Below are 17,973 nucleotides of genomic sequence, written 5' to 3'. Positions count from 1 at the left end.
TCCCTATAATTTAGCGTTGTGTTCATAGAGCGTCTCAGAACAGGAATATGGCCACGGCGTGCGCGGACTAGAGAGATGCGAACTCTGGAGTGAGGAAGATCAGGTATGCTCCGTCTCTGATCTCCAGTGCACGGCTTTTATCCAGATCCAGACATGAGCCATTAGGGAGCAGGATAGCCCAGGCTGATGAAAGAGCTAGACCGCCACAGTATTAAAAATACAAGCATTTGCAATACAATAGGTCTCGCATTAGGAAAGTTTGAGCTATTGGTATTGTAAATGCCAATCATTTTATTTATGTGTAGGTTTTGAAAATAGCAAAATTAATAGCTTTGTCATTTACAATCCCAATAGTTTTAACTTTTGCAAATGTGACACCTATAGCATTTGCAATGCAATATGTGGTGTATTTACTTGAATTAGATGTATTGATATTACAAATAACAATGGCTTTTAATTTTTTTTAATAATTAATACTTAAATAAAAGGTATTGTAATTTATAATGGCATTAGCTTAAACTTTTGTAAATAAATTTTGTGAAGATTATGTTCAGTGTATTTTATTGTGACAAAAATCCAAGAACAGAAGTGAAATATTAACATCTTTTTGTGACATGTGTAATAAAGCTTGAAACATTGAGAGAGCATATTTGAACCAGTTGTTGTTGAATGGTTGCACAGATTGATGCTGTGGTGGCGCTCGTTGATGTTGTGGTGACGAGTGATTCTGTGGCGGTCAGTGATGCTATGATAGATAGATAGATAGATAGATAGATAGATAGATAGATAGATAGATAGATAGATAGATAGATAGATAGATGCCGATAGATAGATAGATAGATAGATAGATAGATAGATAGATAGATAGATAGATAGATAGATAGATAGATAGATAGATAGATAGATAGATAGATAGATAGATAGATAGATAGATAGATAGAATGAGGGCGATAGATAGAGTGAGGGCGATAGAGTGAGGGCGATAGATAGATTGAGTGAGAATGATAGATAGATAGATAGATAGATAGATAGATAGATAGATAGATAGATAGATAGATAGATAGATAGATAGATAGATAGATAGATAGATAGATAGATAGATAGATAGATAGATAGATAGATAGATAGAGTGGGGGCGATAGATAGAGTGGGGGCGATAGATAGACAGATAGAGTGAGGGAGATAGATAGATAGATAGATAGATAGATAGATAGATAGATAGATAGATAGATAGATCGATCGAGTGGGGGCGATAGATAGAGTGGGGGCGATAGATAGATAGATAGATAGATAGATAGATAGATAGATAGATAGATAGATAGATAGATAGATAGATAGATAGAGTGACGGCAATAGATAGATAGATAGATAGAGTGAGGGCGCAAAGGGCCCCTCAGAACCCCTCAGGATGCTCTTAGGTCCTCTACTGCCCTCAGACCCCATGGACTGACCCTCTGACGCCTCCTGACAGCGCCCAGGCCCACCCTGACGGCAGGGCTCACCCATGGATTTCTAACTGATTGGGCTGTGACAGAATGTGGTTTGGCTGAGGAAGTGGACGTGTATGCATGAGCTGTAGAAGCACATTCACCAGGAGAAATAGGGGCTCTGTGAGATTATTATTGGAGAAATTTAGTGGGAAATGAAGCATTTTAGTGTCGTTGTCCTGATCCCTTTGCTTTGAGCTTAATAGCGTTGTGCACCTATTTTAGTGTAGGCAATAGCAGCTCTCCCACAAGTGTCAGGATAAATAAATAAACCCTGCCACGGCTCTTTCTTCACAGCTTCTGTGTGTGTATTCTGCCTGACTGCATAACGACTCAGGCCCCAACAGAGGCTTAGCTAAAAAAAGAAAAACACCCAGGGGGTTGGGTGGGTGGACTGAATTCTGTTTTCATTTGAGAAACTCGGATCACTGCATGTGCTTTTAGTATTGTGACCTGGATAAGAAGTGGGGGGGGGAGGGCGCTCGAGCGAGGACTGTTACATAAAAAATGCTGCGGGTCTTTATATAGCACACATCACAAACTGAATTGCCTACTGGTACTTGAGCAATGGCCCGTGTTATTTCTCCACACTACGTCACTTTTTATATAATAATAATAATAATCCACACTTGTAAAGCGCACAATCACCCGTAAGGGTCTCTAGGCGCTGTCGGGAAGATTAAGCGAGCTATTGCCCAGAGTCACATGGTGCTGGGCTAATCTGCTGCCAGTGCCGGGGATCGAACCATGATCCCCAGATTCCAGAGTCAGTCGCCCTAGCCGCGGCGCCACACCTCTTCCCTATTACATATTACCTTCAGAGTTAAAAGTAAGAGTCCACACATCAGCAAACAGGACCTGCTGCCTGTAGGTTATACATATCGCTGAAGAAAGCGCTCAACATCATCGATATATACATACAGATTGCACCTCCACTCTTCAGACGCCTGCTGGCCACACGCACACACACACTCGCGCACTTTATGAAAATACGGTTGCTGAGTTCCAGCCAGAATCTGGTAGGACAGCTGGTATGGAGGCACTGGCGACTAACCCTACCACTCCCACCCCGTAACGGCCCCCAAGCATGTCCTGAGGTGTGAAGATGGTCTTTGAAGGCCGTTTACAGCCTTCCACATGGGTTTCTGGTGTGAGAGCGGGGGAAAAATATTTTGGGGTGCCATAAACTCGCCCGTGAGGTGTGAGCTCCCACTCCCTGTGGCTTTCTTTCATGGAAAGCTGACTCGCAAAAAATCCCTCACCCCGTTCAAAAATATTTCTGTGGTTTGTTCTGGCTGGCGGTGCCTCGGCCATAAATGAAAGATAAAGGGAAAGACTGTGGCATGGAGCGCAAAGCAGAGGCGGGCTGAAGAGGGGAGTGAGCGCGCGAGGGGGGGGGGGCTACAGTAAAAGATAGAGAGATCGGCAGTAGACTCAGAGGATAGAGAGCGCGCACACGAGGGGTAGAGGAGAGAGAAACAGTCAAAGAGATCGAGAAGCTGAGACAGGCAGTCATAGGGAGGCAGTCACAGAGAGAGGCAAGCCAGGCAGTGGTTAGCGAGAGGCAGACAGGCAGTGGAGTGAGATAGACGCATAAAGAGGAGCGAGGCCAAGTAGAAAAGACTGGCAGACAATGTCAATGGAAGAAAAAGAGAGACAGGCCGTCAAATAAAGCAAGAGACATTCAGCGGAAGAAAAAAATGCAACAGGCAGAGAGAGCAAGTCAAAACGAGTGCACACCTAGCGCAATCGCCCCAAAAAAAAATACCTTGTTCATTACTTGAGAAAACGGCCGCAATTGATCTTGTTTACTCTGAAAATTGATTTTTGGATCAACTTTGAGTTAGCACGTCACTGTAATTTAAAGCGGCACTCTGCAACGTGACAGAGTGCTTCATTAGTTCATCTGGTGAGGATAATGCGATGCATCTCAGCCTCTGTGTCTCGCCACTTTATAAATTCAAAGTAGACGGAAAGAGCGTGCGAATTGGAAATGACAGATGGAGAGTGTCGGGCCAGATCAAAGACCTTCTCGGAGGTATAATTTGGACCAGGCCAGACCTTGGAGCCATTAAGTTAAACACCTGGTCAACTCGACCTCACCTCCACAGGACCGAGTGTCGGCCACAGCCGTAGCTATATTTAACTGAATATCTATCTGGAGTACCTTTAGATACGGCGGCTTGAAATCAACCAAATGTCAAAAATTTAACAACTGCCATCTTGAAGCTCATAAGATATCGGCACTCTGAAGTTAATGTTTGGCGTCTACTCGCGTTTACACCAGGCTACCACAGCACGTTTCGCGGCTTCAAAACAGTTGATCTCAAGAACAAGAGAGGTTGACACTGCTTTTATATCAGAAAATGTTTCAAAAGGATAAACAGGAATTGAAGTGGGATGAATGCAGTGAAAATTATTAGAAAGATTTCACATACCGAAAGCTGCTAGCAGGTTATAGGTGCCCCACCTATGGATTCCTATAAAATAGAAGACGCGCTAATACAAAGAGGAAAAAGAAAGCAGATTCAAGCAATCGACTGTCCATTTTTAGACGTGTGAACATCTACAAACTCTAAATAACGATTCAAAGCTCAACAAGCTTTTTTTTTAAAAACAGCGCATCTTAGTTATTTGAAAGAGAAACACTTTTTGTCACAAGAATCTGGCTGAAAATTGTCCTGATGAAGACACACGTCTAGTGTCGAAACGCGTTGACAGACAGACATCAGCTTCTTTCTTTAAAGTCAAGGAATAATATATGTTCTATGATCCCTTGGATTCTGTAAAACCATCATGACTAAAAGAATTGTGATTTTTTAACAAATATTCTCTCTTTTATCGAATTTATTGTATGTGTTCATATCAATCCGTTTTACTAATTTTATTAAATTTTGTATATCATTGTAATTCACTGTGTACTTTCCTTTTATCGTTGTATTTTCACATAAGCCAGTTTTAGTTTATGCTTTTTGTCCTGGGTTGTTACTTTTGCTCCACATTGCTTACCCTGACCCAGGAATTGTATCTGAACCAGGGGGTCCTTGTTTCTTCCATTAACCTATATGTATGCCTCTGTGTGTGAGTCTGGGTGTGACTGTGTTAGATATCATATTGTGTGTTTGAGTGCATTACTGTTTGTTTGTGTTGTGAGGGTGAGTGTGAGTTTCTGTGTGTTGGGTTGGTTGTGTGGATGAGTATGTGTGTACCTGTAGCTGTCTGTATGTCAATGTGCGTGTGTGTGTATGACTCAATCAATCAATCATGACATTTGTATAGCGCGCTACTCACCCCGGAAGGGTCTCAAGGCGCTGGGGGAGAGGAGTCCATTACTGCTCGAAATGCCAGGTCTTGAGTTGCTTCCTGAAGGAGAGATGGTCCTCGGTTACCCGAAGGTGGATGGGGAGGGAGTTGTATATGTGTGTGTTGGATTGTGGGGGTGTATTTGTGTATATGTTTGTGAGGGATAGTCTCTGATTATCCGGGGTATGGTGTAGGTATTTGTGTGTTATTGTGTGGGTGTGTGTAGGTGTATGTGTGTGGGTATGTGTGGTTGATTATATGTATGATGGCTTGTATATATGTATTTCTATGTGTGCGACTACATTAACTATAACTCCTTCCTTTTCCATGCACTGTTTATACCTTTGCATAGTACATCATTTACAGCATGTGAAATCATAGCATTCATAACATCACTTATAACTTCTCAAATTACATTACATCGCACCACAATGCTTGGTAGAGTGGCAAGTTATAGTTAGTGTTGTGTGGTTATTGAGCTGAAAAGAGTGTGTCACAAGGTCAGCTACATTAAATCATTTGAAGGTGCTGGATAAATTTTAAATGAACGTTATAACTATAACTTTAGAATTTTTCAAGTTTGTATAGTTTAAACTTGGGTGTATAGGGAAAATAAGTTTTCCTTAATATAACTAAGCTTTAACCTTTGGTTTTGTTATTAAATTTCAATGTTTTTTTTCAATTAATAAAATGTGTTTTAAAATGTAGAATCCAGTGTTGAAAGTGAAGAGCTGTTATGTGGAGTGTAGTACAGTATAGTGAAGGAGAGTGTTGTAGACTATAGTATTGCAGGTTAGAATCCAAGTGGAGTAGAGTATTGTAGCTTTTCGTACAGTGTAGTAAGTTTTATATAGTGTAGTGACATGTGCCCACATGCATCAAGGTAAATTACATTCGCAAACAGTGCGAATCGCAAAATTCGGCTGTTTGCGAATGCAATTTCCTTTTTTGGGATGCATCATGTTTTTGTTTTTTTTCGCAATTTAAGGAATCGCAATTATGTTGCGATTTCTTAAATTGCGATTGCATTTAAGAAATCGCAATTTGTGATTTCTTAAATGCAATGCATGAATATTTTTTTTTGCGAATTCGCAAATAGGAAGAGGTAAATTACCATGAAGTTGAACTTCATGGTAATTTGCTAAAACTTTCAAAAATGCACAAAAGTGCATTTTTTAAAGTTTCATTTTACACACACACATGCCCTTGGGGCATGTGTGTGTGAAAAATGTTCTTAAAGTTAAATTTCAGGGGTGCAGGGTGTGGTCCTTGGGACCCCCCCTGCACAATTGAAATAGCATTCTCATTTTGCGATTCCTTAATTGAGAATCGCAAAATGAGAATGGCTTCCCATTCATTCCTATGGGCCTCTAGGCCCATAGGAATCAATGGGAAGGTATTCCTTAATTGTGATTCGCAAATTGTGAATCGCAATTAAGGAAAGTTAAGGAATTGCGATTCCTTAATTTTCGCAATTAAGACATCGCAATATGTAACAATGACAATGTAACAATGTGGATGGGGTGTCTCATATAGTGGAGTCAAGTATTGTAGACTGGAGCAGCGAGCTGTAAAGTGGAATGGTGTGTCGAACAGTAGAGTAGGGTGGTGTAGAGTGTTAGAGAGTTTTAGACTGGAGTAGGGTGAAGTAGAGTGGCATAGAGTGGAGTATCGTGAAGTGGAGTGTCATAGAGTATAATGGAGGCAAGTGTCATAGAGTTGAGTGCCGTATCATATAGTAGAGTGGTATATCGTAGAGAGCACTTGAGTGGCATGTCGTTGAGTATTATACAGTGTATTACATTAGAGTAGAGAGGATGGACATAGAGTGGAGTAGAGTGTCATAGAATGCCATTGAGTGTAGTACAATGTTGTAGAGTGGTGTTGCATTGACAGTGGAGCGATGTAGAGTATAGTATAGTACAGTGGTGTAGCATGAGATAAAGTGTGGTAGAGTGGAGCATACTGGAGTGGAGTAAACTGGAGTGGGGTAGTGTAGAGTGGAGTAAAATGTCAGAGTGGAGTGGTGTGGAGTGCAGTAGAGTAGAGTAGCATAGAATACACTTAGGAAACTATAACTTGCACCTTTAAGCAACTTTAGGCCACAAATTATAGTTTCTTAACATAAGTATAACTATAAGTACAACTATAACTGCTAAATTTCTATTGTTCTGTTTGGGTAGAATGTCAACCTAACTATAATGTCCATGTCACCCTTAGGTTTTTCGGAGGATAGATGAGATGAGTGATATGTTAAATTAGTCCATTAATTAAAACTTTAACTCACATAATCTTTTTCCAAATATATATATATATATATATCTAAATGCTCATATCAATATTTATCTGTCTATTAATCTATATGGATAGATAGATAGATAGATAGATAGATAGATAGATAGATAGATAGATAGATAGATAGATAGATAGATAGATAGATAGATAGATAGATAGATAGATAGATAGATAGATAGATAGATAGATAGATAGATAGATAGATAGATAGATTGTGTGAGTTAATGGTTTAACTTATGGACTAATTTAACATATCGCTCATCAGATCTTTGAAAAGGTTTGTAATTTTGGTTATAGATCATTGTTACATGCTAAATATGAGAAATAACATGTTGCTGTACAATAGTAATAATAATAATATGTAAATATATAAAATGTGTTTAATTGTTAAAATTGTTTTAATCAAGAAAAACTACAAGAACCAGACTGAGAAGATCATTAGTACTTTTGAGCTGCTGAAGCAGTTTCTTGACAAGGAGAAGCAACAACTTCTCAACAAACTTGAAAAGGAGCATGGGGAAAATATGAAGAAGATGCAAGCGAAAGTGACTGAACTTGAGGTATCACAATCTACCCATCGGGGCCTTATTACGGAGTTAGAGAAGAAGTGTCAACAACAGGATGTGGAAATGCTGAAGGTAAGAGGCGGTGTCTGATGCCTGTGAACGTTCAAAGCAGGTTTGCTTTCAGTGATGAACAGACTTTGTTGGGTTGGGAAGGAAAGCCCTCTGTAGCTCTGGATGGCATGTTCCCCTGCGCTAGGTCATTTCCCCTTGGGGTGCTCACTACAGACCTTTCCTGTTACATGAATTGGGACACTAGAGTGGTGTTTTAGAAGTGGACACACTAAGACACCACTCTTTAGGAGAGTGGATAATAGGGTGTCTACACAGGCTTTGTGGGACTGGCAATTGTTGGAGAGTGGTTCTTAACACATAGGTTACAGCATAAATGTGCTATCTAAAATAATAAGACACACGTGTGAAATGCAGGAAGTGAGTCAAGAGTGGCTCCATTTATTCAAGCGATTTAAATAATAAATGTCAAAACACATCATTATTCATTGATTACACTACGCATTCTAGAAAATAACACGTGTCAAAGACACATCGCACATCATGCATAAAACATGCAATTTAGTAAGTTTAAAATCACAGCAGTGCAAGGAAAGAGAGAGGGAGTAACAGAGTAAATATCGAAATAAAATGAAATATCACAATCTCAATAGGAAATGCTAAGTATAATGGTTTAACTGGGAACACCAACAGCGTGAAAAATACACTGTGGAAGGTGGTCGACAAATGAACTGATAGGTGGCCTTTTATACCCTTTAATGAGGAACACTTGACCGCAAGATCTTCTAACTTTAGATCTCGCCCTGGCATGTACTTGACTGCAGATCATAACAAAAGTTGAACATTTTATCAAAAACATCTTGCGGCACTACTTGGAAGCTTTAAGGCTGAATTTACTTATATGTACTTAGCACATAGAAAGACATCACTATCACTTTAAGGCAAGTGGGCGTCTTAGTTTCAAAGGCAAGAAAAAGCATCAGGTGAGAAGCTATGGAAAGTTACAGTTGCCCCCCACCCTATTCTTGCCTGATCTTGTTCTTCTAAGTGACTGATGCATCCTGTTATTGCTACATCTTTGTGATGTACTGAAAGATGTGCACATAGAGGACAGTGGTATTGGGGCTATTCACAGAACTAACTTAAGACAAAATCCTAAACTTACTACTTTTAGTATTCACAGAAGAAAGGATTTTGTCTTAAGTTTGTCTTAAGACAATTTTAAGACAGACTTAAGACAAACTTATGACAGACTTAAGACAGACTTAAGACAAACCTAAGACACAATCCTAACATTTTTACATTTGCCCATATAATGATTACACCGGACACATTGTTTATGGGAAAAGAACTGCTGCAGGTTTATTTCATACAACAAAAGTATGACATCTATGGGTTATCTTATGGGCGATCCAGGGCAGGCAGCCCCTCACTGCCCCGCCCGCCTAATGAGCCAGCCGGCACGGTGGGTCAACGCCCGGACAGTGCAGCACCTTTGTAGATCCCCTTCCAGATCACGTGATCGTGTCTCATACTCCCGCCCCTTTCAGGGCGGAGCATGGTATGGCACACCCCCAGTTGGTCAGGCCCCCCAACCGCCCGAAGGACTAACGGGGTGCCGTCGCGGTTTTCCCGGAACCTCCCTGCGGCTCTGGCACCCTTACTGTGCCGGGCAGAGGTAACCTTACTGTACCTGTCTGCTTCCAGATCGCCCTGTAACTCCGCCTACAACACAAAAGAAAACATTATAATGTCCAAATTGCACGCCGCCAGCCCAGCTGCTGGGTACGAGGATAGGGTGGGTGCAACGAGGCAGGCAGGCAGCAGGATGACCAGAAAAGAGGTTGTCCTGGAGACGGCCAGGGCCTAAGTACCCGGCCTGCCCCCCAGGTGTCCCCTCCCCTGGGCGCACGTCACTGGTGTACCCGCCCACGGGGAGGGGCTGGTGAGGCCGCCGCGAGCCTCCCCCCCCTTAGGGCCCAGCTGCTGAGAAATGTGCATTGTTTTCTGATTAAATCGTCCCCTACTAACCCAGAATAGATAAGCTGTCTCAAGTTTTGAAATGTAATATAACAAATATTTCCAGTGCCCCCGTTTGGCTCCTCTGCCGCCTCATACACACGAGCGCAGCCCCTTGGTGGTGGCACCAGTGGGATCATATTTTTTTATTCCTGAAACAAGGTACAAGATATCATCAGAAGATATTTTTTGTTTTACAATTTAAATCTTTATTTTCACACGTTAGAAAAATCGGAGATCAGCGCCTTTTTGCCGCCAGTAAACACTTCTAGACACCTGGAGATCAGGAAGTGACGTGGGGCGGAGTAGATAAGTGGCCCGCCACAGGTAAAGTGGCTTATTTGCATATTTCTGGTTCTGCACATAAAGTGTCCCGTTACTTAGGCGGTGAACTCGTGGCGTAAATCCCAGATTGTCAAAGCGCTACGGGATAATGCAGATGGAAGAAAGCGCTCTCTTTACAGAGACTCGTTAGTACTTAACATTTGGGTGAGGGGGGCGGAGCTAGCCGAGCAACGGAATGGCGGCGCCTTGAGCGAGCTCCTCTGGGAGAACGTCCTCATCCTGCACACATGACATCGTACTGACCCACAAAAAACGCTGGCACCAACTAGATAACGTGTCCCCTACCTCCGCTACAAGTTTAAAGGCGCTCGGCTGAGCAGAAGTGCGGAGGACATCGATTCAGGGCCTGTGTGGTACTGGGTCTGACTGCGCACCGCCCCACAGCTAAATATCAGGCTGCGACGCACGGCACGTACGCCGTATAGCGGCTGACCAAATTGCCGGAAGGTCGGAGGTGAAGGAACTCGACCTGCTGCCGGAGGCACAGAGGGACCGGACAGCCCGCGCTGACAGGGCTTATCAGGTACATGAGCGGGGAAGGGGAGATACGTCCCAGGCAAGCGAAATACCGACTCCAATTAGCGGGCTGAATAGCGTGACCGGGTGTGCTCTGGTGGTAAGAACAAGGGGGCTGGAGACGCCGTGTTTGGCAAAAAACGTACAGTGGGGAGCACTAACCCGCAAACAGACATTGGCAGGCCCCCGGCAAGTCCCTGAACACTGCCTCTGAAAAAGTGATAGGACATAACATTTGTGGCCTGGAGTCAGGTAGCAATGTGCTGCTGGCTGCGGGCGCAGTGCTCCACGGCTCCCGAGATCACTTGCAGAGGCAGACTCAGCATTACAGGGCCAATGGAGAGTGGGGCAGTATCCCCAGATCTGCTGCTAATATAAGGAGACGATGCAAGACTAAGAAGGAGATCGCCTATTGAAGTGCTGAAGAATCCTCTCCACCTGCGCAGGAAAACGAGGCAAGAACTAACTAACGAACGCCCATTTAAGAGCCAGGCTGCTGTCCAGGTGAAGGGCATGTGGAGACAGAGAGCGTGGGGACCATCATTCATGAATAGACACCCATCACGGGGACGCCACCACACCAGGCAATTGTGAGTGCTAAACGTAGGATACGGCTGAGGACACACTGCAATATAGACCGGGGGTCAATAACTATCTATAGCAGTGGACGGTTTCTGTGGCCTCTAGCATTGAGCTTGAGGATTCGAGATTCTATACTACCACACCGTGCCTCACGAGGAGTAAACTAATTGGTCAGCAATAGGCGCAACCTCTTTGTCCACAACACTTGATCTCCTGCCTGAAACAACTAGGACCTGTCTACCCTTGGTGCTAAGATGGAGAAACCAGACAAGAACCAACCAAAAATCATGTTTGACCATTCCAGAAAACAGGTGGAACAGCCTGGAGAGGAACAACAAAATACCCCGCCTACGACGTCTTCATCCAGTGGGACCACGAAAGGCAACATCCAGTCAATGTTCCAAACTATCCAAACTGCCCTGAGGAACATAGACGGCAAAATTGACTCTCTCACACACAGAGTAGATCGAATGTCTGAGAGGATAGATATGGCTGAACGCAGGATCTCAGATGTGGAGGACACTAACAATCAGATTACTGCTAAACAATCCGGGATAGATAAACAACTAGCTGCGCTCTCTGCTAAAGCCGAAGATTTAGAAGCCAGACCCTGAAGGAGCAACGTCCACCTGATGGGTATTGCGGAAACCACAAATAAGGGCCCTATGGAGAAATATGTGGAGCAGCTTCTGATCACGCTAATGGGCAGAGACACTTTCTCTGATGTGTTCCTGATTGAAAGGGCGCACAGATCCCTCGCTCCCAAACCTCCACTGGGCACCAGACCGAGACCCATCATAGCTAAAATGCTGAACTATAGGGACAGAGATGCGGCATTGCGAAAAGCACGTGAATTAGGCGCCCTACGTCATGAGTGTATGGACATTGAGATATATCCAGATTTTACGCAAACAGTTCAGGAAGCACGGAAAAAATATGGTCCGGCAAAACAAAAACTTTGTGACCCACAAATCCCCTGCGCTATGTTATATCCGGCAAGACTTAAGATCACGGATGACGGAGCCACGAAGATCCTCAATGAACCTAAAGATGCCATGAAGTATCTGCAACAGCTGAAGCGGAAGGGAGAGCGCAGGCGATCGCCACGGGATAGATTTACGGAGCACGAGCCATTGTCCGATGTGGAATGATGTACCACTGGCGGAGCTCGACATGCTGGACTTTTGCTGTTTGTTCTGGCCTCTCTTGCTCGCCTGAGCCTACTGAGTCACTAATAGGTGCTTCGGCGGGCCCTCCCTTCTGGGTCGCTCGAATGAGGGCGGGCTGCCTGTTGATACACCCTGAAACGCAATCTGGTTGAGAATTGTAGGCCGAGATGAAGACACGCCACACAGCTAAGTGACTAATGAAGGGACTGTCTTTATTAAAAGGGACTGGGTTAACTGATAATGCTGTATTGGACTTGAATGTTTTTCATAATTATAAGTAGACATATTATGTTGTTGAATAGAGTGTATGGGGTCGTTCGAGGTTGGGGTGCATTGCAGTGATCTTACATGGCCTCCCCCTTCACGCATTTCAGCGAAGGAATAGAGCTCGGCAGCTTCCGCCCACTCGTGTAAACCACACTTGTTTCATTCTTTGGGGTTTGGTTGATTTCTACGCGGGGAGGGGGGGTGAGGGGATATGGTTGGGTTTCAAGGAATTGTCTTCGTTGTTACGGGAATGACGGAGTGGGAGGGGGAGGGAAGGGGGGACCACTAAGAAAACCACAGAGCGGCAGCAGTTGGGTTCATAGTACGTGTTTATGCTTTTCATTTAAGAACCCCATGCTTACATTGATTTTGATTCATAGTTGTGATATATGGCGACAGATGTAAGACAAGTTAGAGCATTGACTTTAATGTCCTGGAATGTCAGGGGTCTACGCAACTCACAAAAAGTACGCAAAGTAATTGCCTACCTAGACAGACACAAAATTGATGTGACATGTCTCCAAGAAACGCATCTTACGCCACGTCGAGAGAATAGAATAGGATATAGATGGGCACAATATCAGTTGGCATCCTCCTACTCAAACTATTCACAGGGAGTGCTGGTACTGATTAAGCGCACTACTCCGTTTACGCTTATACATTCACTTACCGATGACCAGGGTAGATATGCCATTATACGGGGCTCATTTGCGGGCACGGATCTTACGATCATATCGATATATGGTCCTAATGTGGATGACCCACTGTTTTCTGAAGACATTTGGATCAAACTCAGGAATATGAAGACAACTGCTATATTATGGGGAGGAGACTTTAATACATGCCTAGACCCCGCACTGGATAGATCATCGGGTCCTGATAGATGTGGCAGACGAGCAGACAACTCCCTCTTGAAGGGAATTAAGGACTGGCCCTTAGTGGATGTATGGATAAATAGACATCCAGGGCACCGGGAGGGAACTTGCACCTCAATGACACATAATACTTGGTCAGATTAGATTATTGGCTGACTACAAGAGAGGTTAGTACCTGGGTCACGACGGTAGAACACCTGCCTAAAACACTATCGGATCACTCCCCTGTTCGACTGGAGCTGGCTATCCCCACACATACTCCCAAGCAGTTTACGTGGCGACTCCAGCCATCTGCATTAAAAGATCAAGTGTTTCGCAGTGAGCTGCGACAGGCAATACTGGACTTCTTCCAAACTAATGTGTGCTCGGTAGAAAGCGCTAGGTCCCTGTGGGAGGCGTTTAAGGTTACTATAAGGGGCCATTGTATAAGTAAGCATGCGGGGAACCTTAGGGATATACAACAACAATTATCCATGGTAGGAAGTGAAATTAAGTCACTAGAAGAAGACTACACTAATACTTTAAATGCATCTCTCTTTGCGGATATACGTAGTAAGGTGGACACATATCACAAGTTTGCAGACTCTGAAATAAAATACCTTTCCAAACGATACATGGCCAGAACATATGGCGAAGGGGGTAGACCGAGTAGGGCATTGTCCAACAAGATCAAACCTGCCCATACTACGGCACATATAACGCACATCTCAATGCACATGTCAGATAACTTTCTGACCTACTACTCTACATTATACACCTTGCAGACAGCAACATCCCCATCGACCATACATGAATATCTAGATGATATTGTACTGGCATGGCTCTCCGTTACACACAGGAAATACATCAGTCATCATATAACAGAGGATGAATTTAGGGAGGCGATTAGCTCACTACCAAATAATAAAGCCCCGGGGCTAGATGGTCTGCCGGGCAAATTTTTCAAAGAATTCAGGGACTTATTGATACCAAACTTGGCCCAGATGTACGAGGAAGCGAACAAGGAGGGACTTCTTCCATCGACGCTACACGAGGCGCTGCTAATAGCTTTCCCTAAACCGGGCAAGGACCCCCAAAAATGCGAGTCATACCGCCCCCTTTCACTTATAAACACATACGTCAAAATCCTGACCAAGATCATAGCGACCAGGATACAACCATTATTGGGCTCACTGGTCTTGCCAGATCAAGCGGGGTTTATACCCAGTAGATCCACAACGCAGAACATACGTACTATATTTGCTCTATATCATACCCTAAACCCGGAACTGCCTGCTGCAGCTGCACTCCTGGATGCGGCAAAAGCCTTCGACTTCGAGTGGGAATGTATGTTCACAGTCTTGGCCAGAATGGGATTTCCGCCCCCAAGCCCAGAGTAGGCTGGAAGACACTCACGTGCCATACCACCAGGGTGGGTTTGCGGCTCCCGATTTACAGCTGTATTTCTATTGTGCACAGGCCTAACATGCACACTACTGGACAAAACCGTACTCTCACATACCACATATAGCGGTGGAAACAGAAGCGTTTACTCAAAACACTTAACGAAATACATATCGGACAACATTAGCTGTTACCCTAATGACATTATTCACCCGGTGAAGCACACATCCAGCGCTTGGCATACTTTGGCGCTGTGAGCGCCAAAGTTACCGCCTTATGCCCCGGCTCTCCCGTTGGCAGGGGGTATGGGATTTAAGTCAATAGGTGCATTGTTTCCGAACAATACCTTTATCTTGTTTCACAGCCCGGCCTTATGCGCACACCAAACGCCACTAAAAATGTTCGCATAGTTAAGACTACGTGCAGCAATTAAAGATTTGTATGAATAATTCCCAGCTGCACCTGAACAGTTATGATCCCTACAGGTACTGCTGACTGCTCCCACACACAAAAATCTAGTTACACGTTTATAAACAATTTCCCAGAATGAACTGACCCTAGGACCTGACCGATCCCTTCAGAGATGGGAAGAGCTCGTTGGGGAGACCATATCGGAAGACGACTGGAACTATAGCTGCGCACAACTACCCTTACTCACATCAAACTGCAACCTGTAGATCATCCATTTTAAGTTTCTCCACCAAACATATTACACCCAGGTCAAGTTACACCGTTACGGCCTCAGAGCGGATGATAAATGCCAACGCTGTGCCATGCCTGGGGCTGATTTCCTGCACATGGCGTGGGCCTGCCCCGGTCTGTACAACTACAGGCAGGAAGTGACAGCTGCGCTCACATACATGTTGACTGAGCAGATCTCGAATATGCCACTAGTATGCTTGCTAGGTATATATAAACTAAAACTAGCTAAAAGACGAAAGCTGTTGGCAGTGGCACTGCTGCTTGCAAAACGACGGGTAGCCATTAAATGGGGCAGCAAACGACCACCCAGATTCAAAGACTGGATTACTGATTTACAATACTGTAAGGAAACGCTGTGTGCCTATGAAGAAGATATACCTCAGGCCTCCAGACCTAGAGATTTTTGGCAACCACTGGTAGACTATTTACAGCAAAATAATCACGATCCATAGTCAGAAAGAGAATTACGATGCACTGATGAGAGAGTGGGATTGCTATACCGTGGGGCCCCATGGGTACAATACCATAGGTATGACTGCACATTATGCTTTTTGTTGAGAACAAAAGATTTTAAATGTAAGTTTATTTGATTGTACTTATTCTTTTATAAGGACTACATCAAATGCCAGAAGTCGCTATGTATCTTTACATTATTTACATGTGCTGTACCTGATAAATGTTGTAGGAATGAGTATTCAAATTTGTATAAATATCTCTATAATGTAGTGTGTTTACCCTGAACTGCTGCTTGGTGAATAAAAATAAACTAAAAAATAGAAAAAAACAAAAACATTAGGGTGACCAACTGGCATGGGTGCAAATTCAGGAAAGTGAGTGCAAAAATTCAGGACAAAAATTCAGGACAGAAGGTCAGAATTCAGGACGAAAATTCCGGACAAAAGGTACGTTTTGCATACACATCAGAGGAAGTCCCGCAATAGTGCATAAGTAAATAGACAACCAACACAAGCACAAGTCAAAATACGTTTATTTTAGGTTGAGAGAACCTTGCACTCACTGCATCTGTTGTGTATGCGAGTGAAACACACCTGCGGTTGCATATTCAAAAAAAAAATGAATAAAAATATCACAGCCGAAGACTTCTCAGATCTTACATTCCCATAGCTACCAAGGTTTCAGATGGCGTACGCGTGCCATTTTCATAATTTTAGTGTAATTATGAGTGACATACAATGACTATGAGTAACAATTTCTCACAAGGAGCAAAATCAAGCAATGAAGACAAGGAAAACATATCAATATCAGAAATTACACCCAGCACCAGAAATGGAAGGGCAGTAGGATGTATGAGAGGTCCCCGCGTGGAGCCTGAACCAGCCTCACTCACGCTGAACTCAACTTTGTGCAGACTGTGACTGAAGTGCAGAGCTCAGCTCAGGCACTTACTTAACTCATCCATCCTCTCACCTGCTTGCACACTCATGTATCCATCAATACATTCTCTTAATCTATTCATGCTCTTAGTAATCACTGCATGCACACAGTTATTCCTTGCTCCATGTATTCTACTATTCATTCACTAATCTATCCAAGTAGCACTCATTCATACATGCACTCACTCTTCCATTGACTCAGCCACCATGTCACTCATCTGTGCGCTCGCCCACGTACCTCATCTCTTCTTGCATTCATTTATCCACCCACTAATAAACTTGTTCATCTATCTATCCTCACCCATTAATACATTCTTGCAATCATTCACATGTCCCCCCCAAAGAGACTTACATGCAGAAACTCGCCAATCAATGAAAAAAACTCTAAACAAAAGCTATCACCCATATTTCAGCTTGTTTTGAATTGTTTTACTCACATATCTGCCAAGTTTTCAGTTTCGTTATGAGTAACATTTCCATTTCAGCAGCTTGCTTATGTGTGACATTTCAATACATTCTGTGTGACACTTTAAGGGACACTTTCTAATGTACTGAATAAAGCTGTTCATTTCTCTTTGGTTCAACGTATTTGCCAGAGAGGGCCTTGAAACAGGTGCAGCGCTCACTCACCTGCTTCATGCTTCTAACATTGTAGCCCTAAAAGCATATGATGTCATAAAAACAGCACAAGTCATTTGTGACAAGACCTCCAAGGACACCCGCCTTACCTCTCCCACTTTGCAGAGTCCCCTGTGATAGTGCCTTTGCATGGATCCTTTGACACACAGTCTGTTCTGTTGTTTTGGAGAGACCTTGGCCCCTTCCACGTTATTGCTTTCCCACACCTGACATTCTTATCATGCCAAAGACACATTGAGTATTATACTGTAGCCCACTCCATACAGAAATGTCCGTCACACTATAGACGTCTACCATTTTCAAGGACTCATGGCAAACCACTTCAGGAGACCCTATTAAAGCACATACGTTGTTTCTAGCAGGCATGTAATCGTTAAAAACTCAAAGATGCTGAAAGGGTTTTATGTATTTATTTTATCAGG

General features: G+C 43.5%; 1 protein-coding gene and 1 pseudogene across 2 annotated transcripts in view; one reads left to right on the top strand and one right to left on the bottom strand.

The window, feature by feature from the left end:
- The window catches only part of LOC147717705 (E3 ubiquitin-protein ligase TRIM39-like), a 948,681-nt pseudogene that overhangs the window by 497,256 nt on the left and 433,452 nt on the right, over positions 1 to 17,973 (bottom strand). The gene's annotated exons all lie outside the window — the stretch shown is intronic.
- LOC147717707 (E3 ubiquitin-protein ligase TRIM11-like) overlaps positions 1 to 17,973 on the top strand; it is a 442,086-nt gene that overhangs the window by 207,373 nt on the left and 216,740 nt on the right. The window contains exon 4 of the mRNA XM_086919295.1: positions 7,493 to 7,723. Coding sequence (XP_086775421.1) covers positions 7,493 to 7,723 — 231 coding nt within the window. The remainder of the gene's footprint in view (positions 1 to 7,492; positions 7,724 to 17,973) is intronic.

The sequence above is a fragment of the Lissotriton vulgaris genome, chromosome 5 (assembly GCF_964263255.1).
Source record: "Lissotriton vulgaris chromosome 5, aLisVul1.2, whole genome shotgun sequence".
Taxonomy (NCBI): Eukaryota; Metazoa; Chordata; class Amphibia; order Caudata; family Salamandridae; genus Lissotriton; species Lissotriton vulgaris.
The sequence above is the reverse complement of the archived record's forward strand: the minus strand, read 5'-3'. Positions and strand labels throughout refer to the sequence as shown.